The sequence below is a fragment of the Vigna umbellata genome, chromosome 6 (assembly GCF_029865625.1).
Source record: "Vigna umbellata cultivar VRB3 chromosome 6, Vumbellata_1.0, whole genome shotgun sequence".
In the NCBI taxonomy this organism is placed as follows: Eukaryota; Viridiplantae; Streptophyta; class Magnoliopsida; order Fabales; family Fabaceae; genus Vigna; species Vigna umbellata.
In genome coordinates this window covers 14,135,099-14,145,739 of record NC_142170.1, presented here as the reverse complement: position 1 = coordinate 14,145,739, position 10,641 = coordinate 14,135,099, and the positions used below count along the sequence as shown (strand labels likewise).

At 33.3% G+C, this 10,641-nt stretch overlaps 2 protein-coding genes and 1 non-coding gene across 3 annotated transcripts; 1 reads left to right on the top strand and 2 right to left on the bottom strand.

The window, feature by feature from the left end:
- Positions 1-589: 589 nt before the first annotated feature.
- LOC124830971 (protein IQ-domain 26-like) lies at positions 590-2,484 on the top strand. Its single transcript, XM_047304852.2, has 3 exons — positions 590-1,174; positions 1,437-1,643; positions 1,721-2,484. Exons 1-3 carry the CDS (start codon positions 854-856, stop codon positions 2,315-2,317), a joined length of 1,125 nt encoding a protein of 374 aa, XP_047160808.1. The 5' UTR covers positions 590-853; the 3' UTR covers positions 2,318-2,484.
- A 1,943-nt stretch (positions 2,485-4,427) lies between these two features.
- Positions 4,428-4,567, bottom strand: LOC124830973 (small nucleolar RNA snoR135). Its single transcript, XR_007028226.1, has one exon. It is a non-coding gene; the product is annotated as a small nucleolar RNA snoR135 (small nucleolar RNA).
- Positions 4,568-6,233: 1,666 nt separating this feature from the next.
- Positions 6,234-10,406, bottom strand: LOC124830970 (mitochondrial-processing peptidase subunit alpha-like). The gene is made up of 13 exons (XM_047304849.2): positions 10,229-10,406; positions 9,671-9,880; positions 9,278-9,574; positions 8,705-8,872; positions 8,421-8,588; positions 8,221-8,301; positions 8,015-8,081; positions 7,709-7,806; positions 7,252-7,324; positions 7,097-7,167; positions 6,822-6,871; positions 6,551-6,663; positions 6,234-6,468 (listed from the first exon to the last, which is right to left on the bottom strand). Exons 1-13 carry the CDS (start codon positions 10,265-10,267, stop codon positions 6,416-6,418), a joined length of 1,488 nt encoding a protein of 495 aa, XP_047160805.2. The 5' UTR covers positions 10,268-10,406; the 3' UTR covers positions 6,234-6,415.
- Between the last annotated feature and the right edge of the window lie 235 nt (positions 10,407-10,641).

Below are 10,641 nucleotides of genomic sequence, written 5' to 3'. Positions count from 1 at the left end.
CAAGAAAGAAACTGAAATCACAAACCCATTTTGACCCATTACCTGGGACCAAAAAGATGATATAAGTTCCCTTTTAATGGCTATGCTGATGTTTAGTACATCAAAAGAGGGTAACACAGCGTTGAAGGGTTTGAACCAGAAACCATCATGAGTTTGTCAGTTGGTATCTTTTATCTTTAGTAGTACACGTTCCTGCAGTAATTGAGAGAGAGAAGAAAAGAGCTAGAACGCTTTTCAGTGGTAGGAAAATACAAACCAGTGGAAAACTCACATTTAATTGACCATGTCTTTTGTAGGTTAACAGAGACCATTATTGGAGTGAGTGGGAGAGCAAATTAGAGGCTCTTTCTCTCTTTTGAATTCAAGACCTTGTTAAGCTTTTTCCAGTTATTATTATTACTTTTTTCTATGGAATTTAGCCTTTCTTTCTTTGTCTCTAATTCTTGTCTCTCATCCTTGTGTGTGTCAGAGGTTTGTCTTCAAAACAATATACACAGTTATCCTTTCATTTAAAAAGCTTTGATGTTTGTTAACATGATATAGTATTATTAATCTATTCCTTTCTTCCAAAACCTGTTCTCTTCTTGCATCCTCTGTCATGCATTCTGATAGATTTTGTAGACGCTTCCTTGCACTGAATTTCACCCTTTTTCCGATCACTATTATTAAACTTTAAACTGCACCAGTTCCTGCTGTCACATTGCATTGACCACCACTTGTATTAATTTCCTTACTATACTTGTTCACCTACATTACATGCTCCTTCTCTATACACTCAGACCTGACTTAGTTCACATTGGAGTTTAAATCTCTCATTTTTCACGCTCCAGATTGCTGGTGAAAGAGGCCAATCATGGGCAAAGCTACTAGATGGTTGAAGGGGTTGCTGGGAATGAAGAAAGAGAGAGACTGCTGTGGCTATTCGGGCTCGCTGGGAACTGACAAGAGGGAAAAGAAACAATCGGAGAAGAATGAAGAGAGTCACATTACACCATCTACCATTGATCATACTAAGAGCAGATTCTATGTTGCCAAAAAAGAGGGGGTGAAGAACAAACAGGTCACTGGTGTGGCAGTTGAGAGATCAAGAAGGAGTGGCAGAAACACCTTGATGATTGGAAGCAAGGAGGGCTGGGCTGCTGTGTCAATACAATCCATTTTCAGAGGTTATTTGGTATGTGATTACTTTGTCTTCCAAGGAAAATCAAATCTAATTGCTATTTGTTCTGCATTTTTTTCTTAGCTTACAGAGCTGTTGTTTGCTGAATTGCATTCTTATTCCAAAATACTCTTCTGTTATTGATGAAACAGTGACTTTTTTTCTTTTTTTCTTTTTTTCTAATAACTTAAACTATTGACATCTTTGACACACTCTGCAATTCATGGCATGTAACACCAGCACTTGAATTCAACTTTTAACAATGTGTTGCATTCAGGCGCGAAAAGCTCTTAGAGCACTCAAAGGATTGGTTAAGATACAGGCTCTTGTCAGAGGGTATCTAGTTCGGAAAAGGGTTGCTGCAACTCTTCACAGTGTGCAAGCAATGATGAGAGCTCAAGCTGTTGCTCGATCGGTTCGAGCTCGTCGATCCATGGACAAGGAGAACAGATTTCACCCAGAATCTCCTTCCAGAAAATATGTGGTAAAAAAATGCTCATGTTCAATCTTTTTCCATCAACATTGCCATATTTTTTAAGCCAATTTTTTCTCTCGTAGCAGCAACAGTTTGATGCAACAAGAAATTATCAATCTCACAATAGAAGGCCACGCATATACTGTAAGGCACCATCGAATGGATTTGACGAGAGCTCAAAAGTTTTTGAGTTTGACAATCGCATGGCCCATTCAAGATCTCGGAGCATTAACACTGCAATGTCTGAATGTGGAGAAGAGCTGCATTATCAAGCAATGTCCTCCTCTCTTCCATGTCAAGTTCAAGGTCGAATCTCGCTTCATGAAAGGCGTCAGCACCCTCAAGAGTTTGAATGGTTCTTCAATCTTGACGAAGGTAACAAGTTCTCCTCAGCACACAACACCCCTCGTCTATCAAAATGTACGACACCAGCTACTCCATTGAAGAGTGTTTGTGGTGACACCTTCAGGAGCTGCTCCGATTTCCCTAACTACATGGCCAACACTCACTCTTCTAAGGCCAAACTAAGGTCTCACAGTGCTCCAAAGCAAAGACCTGAACACAGAAAAAGGTTTTCGATCAATGAAATCATGGCAGCCAGAAACAGTGTCAGTGGTGTTGGAAAGCAGTGGTTATCCAACCCAAAAACTCAAGATTGCTATTTCTTTGACAAGGTTATTTAGAAATATGCCTTTTCACTTGGAGAATCAAGATGAACAATAAAGAGGACAATGCAGTGAAGTGTGATTACTTTTTAGTTTGTTTTGCTGATGATGCTTGTAACAGAGTGTGTTTTCTTTAGCACACTTTTGTTTTTCTTGTAACAAACGATTGTTCCTATCAAAGATTAAAGAACCTGGTTTAGTTTTATCAGTTTCTTTCTCAGGTTGTCTGAGTTTAAAATTTTAATCTTTTTATTATTCTTCATTTTCTTTCTGTTTAAACCATTTCGGTCATAGATCGTACCAAAATATGCATACGATTTGTTTTCTTGAAGTATTCACTCACTCAGATACATAGAATTGTATATACTGTTTTTCAACATATACATAGAATTGTAACATTGTAATTTTTGATACTGCACTGGAAAGATGGAAATCTTCCATTTTGTGATGATGACGCAAATTTATTGACCATGACACAAATTTATTGACCATGACACCAATTTATTGTGCTTTTGGAATTTAGTGATCATGACATGACGCAGTTTTTTTTTCATATTTGACTTGAAATGGCTTTCTCTTCGGATTCGAATTTGACTTGGGAAATATTGGATAATAGATTTAATTTTCATGTTGTGTATTTTAGAATGTAGAGGAGTAAAAAAAATGAAATTAAAATTGAAACAAATTTTTCGTCACGTTTCGAAATAAATAATATAAATGTAAAATCATACGGTATGAAATATGTCATCTATTAAATTAACAAATCTTATTATCAATGTATAATAATTAATAAATGATTTGTTGAAATGAAATATTTTCTTAAATACAAGACATCGAGTTGAGTTTGAGCAATGCAAAGTATAATTGAGTGCAATTTTCAAGTTAAAATTTAATTATCATTATGTGCTCTTTTAATTTACTTTTACGTCGTTTTAGTCTTACACTTTTGGAAATCCTCCCTCATAGCCTGGTTTTGAATTTCGTAGATGTATATTTTTTTTATTTGTAAATTTCTATCAATTAAATTATTGGAAGGAATACGTTAGATTTGATATTCAATGTTAACTAAAATTAATTATTTTAATAAAATGTTTGCAAGTACTTAAAAATACTGACATTCAGCACAAGTTTTTATGTCATTTAAAATAAATATATACAAAAACCACAAAAACCAAAGGCGTGTATTCAGTTTTAGATTAACTTTAAGCACTCCACTTTACAAACATAATTGGCCTATTAGCTCAGTTGGTTAGAAGGTCGCAGGTTCGAGACCTGCATGGGCCATTTTTTAATAGAAAGTGTTACTACTAATTTCATTAGAAAAAAATCAGGTTTAGTTTTTATTTCTTTTGTTTATTGTTTTTGTTTCTTTTGTTTATTTCTTTTGTTTCTTTTATAAAATAAGCTGATATTTTCCTTATCATTTAATTTTATAAAACTTTAGTTATTAAGGTGTATTCAAAATAGAAAGTGTTACTACTAATTTCATTAGAAAAAAATCAGGTTTAGTTGATATGAGCCTTTTAATAGTAGATGAGTTTCAGACAATATTCAGAACCGTCTTAAATTAGCAAAAACTAAATTATAATAAACTTATTGCAATACCTTTAAAAAAATATATTATAATATTTAACAAAATTTTTTATGATGATTGATAATAATACTTAATTAAAACAACAACTGGTGCCCATTTCGAATAATAGGACATTCTTTAATTTAAACTTCTTAATTCAAAGTATTATATATTAATATTAAGTTTAACTTTTATTTCATGAAATTAAAGTTTTTATTCAATAATTAAAAAATTTAAATAATATTGAATAATTGGTCCAAATCCTTAATATAAGGGATCCAAATTAATTGATTAAAGTGAACCGGGTTTAAGAGTTGTAAAATTAAAATTCATATGTTTTCAGGTTACGGTTTTAACCAAAGCTGAGAATTAGTATGAAAAAAACAGAGTGTGCAAATAGTTCAGTTTTTGCTTTTGTTCCACTGGGAATGGTGATTTCGTTTAAAAATGAAACAGCGACGTAGAAAACAAGAACAGAATATGAATATATTTAGAGTAAAATGAAATAAGGCGATTGAAAATTTTGAAATGCAGAAAGGGGAAGAGATGGGAAGAAGATGTAGGGAAAATGATTGTTGTGATTTTCAATGAAGGATGAAACACAACTGCCCACTTTCTCAAAACGATGTCGCAGGGAACACTTTCGGAAGAGTGCATTGAACAGAGCAAACACCGATACACACTATCCCTGCTCTTTAGATACAATTCAACCAAACTACGTTTTTCTTCTATTCTAAGGGAAAATGAAGTATTCGATGAAGAAGACGAGCAAGACGTGACTATATATAGGGAAACAATCAAACCCTAATCTAAAGTCGCTCAGAATATCGACACTTACTGGACCTCGGCTTAGACTCAGGCCCAAATTTCATTTTCCGGCCCACCTTGCCTCTGTGCTACGGTTCTGGATTAATGCTGTCAATTTAATTGCTTCAAATAGGTATAATAATTGATTAATTATTTGGCGTGAAATTTTATTCTTTTATAAACAATTAGTTGTCGTTATGGTCATTATATTCAGAATCAAATTTTACTAGAATAAAAAAAAAAGTCATATTTTTGTATAAGAAAAAAATATGTACAAAATTAAAAAGAAAAAAATTGTTTAAAAAGAATAGTAAATATCATTTTTTTTCTTTCTAGAAACAGCTTTTTCTTATTATATTATTGAAATAGCTGAAATCCATAAAAAAAAAGTTTAACCAAACAAACACGTGCTTGTAGTATTGAAAGTAAGTTAAATCAAAGGAGTAGGGCTGGAAAAAAAATAAATTATTTGAAACCAATGTAGTTTAATTCAAATTTAAAAGTTTTTCAATTCGAAATAGTTTATTATAGTTCAAAATATATATTTTGATTTGTCTTTGAAAAGAAATGTTTTAAAAAACTAAAATTTATTATTTAAACGATAAATAATTCCTTAAAATAAGAAATCTAATTCAAATCGGAAACAATAAAAGGTAGATGTAGTTTCAAAATTATTTTATTTATTTATTTACCATTATTAACTAATCTAAGTGTAGTTAATCATAAAAAATCTAACAATGTGAATGTGACATAGTTAAGTGGTATATTTAAATATGGGCATGTATTTTTCAAATATTAGGTTACAATTGTGAGTAAAATAAATTAAGGTTTGATTTAATTTTAAAAGTTTATTTTAATTCGGTTTGAACCACTAAAAATAGTTGAATCTACTCTTATTATTATTTTATTACAGTTTAATTCACTTCAATTTTAGTTTAATTTAATTTAGTTTTTTCGCCTACCCCATAGTAGAGTTACTTAATTATTTTATTTACAAAATTTAATCATGAAACTGATCAAAACAAGTTAAAAAATATATTTGAATAAATTTCTTTTATGGAAACTAGTGAAAAAGAGCTTCTTTGACTGAATAATATACAACTTTGACAGCACATTTTTCGCTGAACGTACAAGATTGCTTTAAGAAACCTGTATTTTCACTTAAACAAGTATCTGACTCATTAAAATGTTCAGAGATCCAGTTTTAAAAAGATATTTGAATCAATTTTTTTGGAAATTGATTTTAAAAATATTTTAAAATTAAGTTAAAAACCATTTTAGATCAAATTTTATGGGGGAATTTGTTTTGAAATTTATATTCGAATTTCACAAACTAAAAACTCAAAACCATCCCAAACAAAATCCTTAACGAGAATAAAAAGTTTTAATTAAAAGAATTTTCGTAGTGCGTGTGAAATTAATATTCTCATTAGTGAAGGAGAGAACGAATTTTACTCTAAATCCTAAAGTGATTTTTGTTTAGTTGCTCGTACAGATTATTGTACACTGCCAATGTATTAAAATTAAATATTTACATATGACATGAGAAACAAATAAAATAGTCAATGGGTATTATATAATTAATTACTTGAGAAAAATAAGGAAAATGTCGTGAGATCATACACCTATATTTCCATGGTAAGAATACTCACACCCAAAACACAAAAGGTTAATCTCAAATCCGCACAAAAAAATCTCCGGGGTTTATTTAGGACTGGTGAGAGTGAAAAGCAGTTTCATTTTGCATGGAACTTGCTGCTAACGGATGCATAACTTGGGACATTCATAACTGCAAGACAAGCAGATTGCAATAGCACTATCAGAAACTAAACCAAATGCTTGAATTAGATTATTAATTAATTGAAGATTACCATCCCCATAGGATGCCATAGTGAGAGGCGATGAAATAATCTTCTGAGAAAATTTAGAGATATCATTCAAAGTGATTGCATCTACTTCCTTCAAGAACTGCTCTAGTGGCTTTCTGAAAAAAGGTAATCACACAAATTCTCATTACAAATTATGTCCATGATTTAAGTGATACTTCTCAGTTTAAAGTAGCAGCAGCAGGATGATTTAAATAAAAGGAAAAAAATATTGATAAATAAATAAAATAATAGGCCTCTGATTGAATTTTTTTACCTTTCTCCGTAAGTCAATATCTGCCTTCCTATATCCTCTGATGCAATCATCTGCAAAAGCAATTAGTCTTGGGCAAATGACAAGTAAAACCAATACAATTCTCCTTTCTATTTGTGGCAAAGCGTGTAGAGAAATCCATGATAGATAATATAGAAGGAAGCAATGATGCAAGAGTCACAGTATTCTTAATTCCAGTGGGGTGTGAGGATTAAATGATAGAAATTCCACATCATTCAAACTACCAGTTCAAGTAGAGAGAGTGAAAGAGAGCATACTCTGGACTCTAAATTCATTAGTACTGCAGACTTTGTGGATTCCTTGGCACGGTCAAGCTGTATCTGTGAAACTGCCATTGTGGGAAGACCATATTTAATTTGACAGATATCAGAGTTAACAAAAGGAAACAAAAAGCAAGGCAGTCAGATTAAACCTTGTCCTTGTGATGCGAGTGCTATTAATTCTCTGACTGCTAGGTCCACAGCTTTTTCCACAAAATCAGAACTCTAAATTGACACATGAAAAAGAGCTCAAAATTCATACTTTTAAAAATACTCTGTCGAAAATTCAAAAGAGCTTAAAAGAAGGAGGAAATGAAGAAGTAATCGATAGGAAACCTAGTCTGTGTAATTTATCATCAATTGAATGAGGAACGGATTGAAGGGTCATTGACAACATGCGGAAATCTACAATTTATTTTATTTTCGGATCAACGTTCAAGACAACTTCAACTTAGAAGTACATTTTAAATATCTTGTGCTGTGTTAATAGATTATAGAAGGGAACTTATTTTCTAGACGAACTAACCCAACCATTCAATGAATAAAAAAATTCAGAGAAAATTAAATAGAGACATCACATCTGTGTTTTTAGAAAAGATTGTGCCTTACTGTGGTTGCATATAAGCCAAATAACCCTGTATTGTTGAAGAGACTGTTGAATGCAGAAAAACATTGAATCTGTTGGTATTCATTCAAGACACGAAGATCTGGATTCCATTGTATAAAAGCAAGTTAAGAGATGATCTACTGATATGTGAACAGAAAATAGTGAAATTGACTTCATATAGCAATTAAAAAAAGTTAAAACTATACTCAAACGGGAAAACTTGAAAAGTTCAAGATCATAGTGGCAAAGGTAAATCAAATCACTTATGAAAGCCAGCTGTAAACTAGAAGATATATATGAAAGCTTACAAAGCCTTGAGTGCATTCCCTTTCCAGGTCCCCCAGCTGAGAATGACCCACCTCCTCCCATAAGCATCTGCGGTACTAAGAAATGTTACTTCCATTCAATTCCTTCTTTCCTCCTTTTCTTGTGCATGAATGCCAACAAAAGAAAATATACAAATATATAGACATGAGATCTCTTGAAATCATAATGACTCACAAAAAACGAGTACCTGTAGAACGGTCAAAATAATAGCTTCTTTCTCTTTTTTCCAGCCACCAGGCACTTCAAAGGCAATAGCCACATGTGCAACCTGCCCTTGTGACAGTTTTTTCAGAAAATAAGTAATAATATACAGCATTTGGTAGGGAACAAATATAGAAGGAAAAACATATGAAAATGCCAGTGGTCTAGAATCAAATCAATACACACCCCTGATTCACCTTGTCGACGAAAATCACCCCCAACATATTTAGAACTTGGTTCTTCAGAACGCGGAACACATGGTAGATCAGAGAGAAGTGGTTCAGCAACGGATAGAAGTTCTTCATGCTCAACCCCAGATGCTGCAAGTACCATTCTAGGTGCAGTATAATTCTCCTGATTTTCCAAATCCCACGACATTCAGATAATCAAATACATTCTCAGAAGTTTTAGCTTTGAACAATTAATAGCAGTAGCTTTCATGAAGTATCGAAAATGACAACAGATCTTACGGCAACAAACTCCTCTAAAATGGGGGCATTTAATCTGTTCAGTGCTGATTCAGTAGCCAAAAGTGGCATAGCCAATGCTCCAGAATAACCAGCAGAGTGAACTGCCTCCATAAGTAGGCGCTGTGGATTGTTTGCCTGCTCTCCTATCTCTTCTTTAACCTTTCGAATCTGTACAATAGATTATTCAACAAGACCAGAAATAACTGATATATGGCACAAACTAAAGTGAAAGAGGGGAACGTTTCCCCATAATGTCTTTTTAGAAGGGGGCTATCAAGACTATTTTTCCTTCCCATAATATATATATACATATATATATATATGTATATATATATATATATTGTTTTTAGAAAATATATTTTACATACTGATATACACATTATTTTTCACTCTCCCATTATAAAAACCATGTCAAAGGTGTGTCATCCTGTGCCTTTTTTTTTTTCTTAATCGATATTGCACTAGACCACAACAAAAGAGGGAAAGTCCATACCCTGGTTTGCAAAACAATGATGCACAAGAATTGAAAAAGCAGTTTTTCAAAGAAGAGATTCATAAACAAAGAAAATATACCTCTTCGTTGACCTCCCAATCCAAGAAGGCCGGATTCCTTACAGAGTCAACCAGCAATTCAATCATTTGTGGGACATAGGTTCTCAGAGCATCAAAAGTGTAGCCCATTTGCTCCCGAGAGGCTGAGGCTCCTACATTACCACCCACTGCTTCCACTTCCCTTACAACACGAAAGTGGCTTCGGTTTGTCGTGCTCTTGAAAGCCATTTTCTCTAGCAGGTGCGACGCCCCGCTTGACAATGGCGACTCATAGAGGGAACCACAGTCAACATATAACCCTACTGATGCAGCAGGGTTCTGGTTGACAACCAAAACATACACATCATTTATACTATCAGTAAAAGTATCAACAACACTATCATTGAACATGTCAAATTATAGACATTCACATACTGGTGAGGTTTCTGATGCTATTTTAAGACCATTGGAGAGAGTTGTGATCTTGGTCTTTCCTGGTTCAACATAATCTGGCAGTGAAGATGGAGGGGGAAACCCTCTAAATGGGGTGTCCAGAGGAGGAAGAGAACTGGAAGATTCCCCAGTAAGCCAGCTGAACAGACCTCGCGAAGCAAATCTGGAGTCTCCCACGGTTCTCCCATTTCCCTACTCACATATTTTAATCACAATTGAATTCCAACCAATGGAGTCTCTCTAGAAAAGAACCACATGAACCATATAATACGCATTTTCCTTTCCGATAGGAAAATGCTGATTGAAACATGAAACATGAAACATGAAACAAACACCTAACATGCAGTGGATATGTAATCCCAAAACAAACAAACAGTCATCAAAACAGGTTACACGGGATTCTCAAACACAATTAAAATGAAGAAAACAAGCATTTCTCACAACTTAAAAATAGAAACTAGAAAAAAACTTTCACCATGTTTCCCCTCACAAAACCAATCTAAACGGAAAAAGCTAAAGAGAGGTTGGTGATATAATGACCTTGAGAAGGGTGACACGTGAAGATGCAGCTCTATACATGAATAAAAAGAAATGAATCCCTTGAGAGTTGAGAAAACAGAGATGGCTGCTATTTGCTTATGCTTTCGCTATGAATCTGAGTCTGATGAAGAGAACCGAAAAAGAGGCTTTTTGATTCAGATGTTTGGTTTGGCTTGGCTACAAGTGCCACTGCCATGCACAAATTTTACGCTTTCTTTTTATACGTTCTGCGCATATAGCCACGTTATCAATACCATGCATTTTCTCCTTGATTTTTTCTACATTTATTACACATTTATTTTTATTTTTCTCTTTTTGTTACAGGAGACCTTTATTATGAATTAGGAGGACTTTAGTTCTTTCAAAAAATTTTAATAAAAAAAATTAATATATAAGTATATTTTTTTTAATTT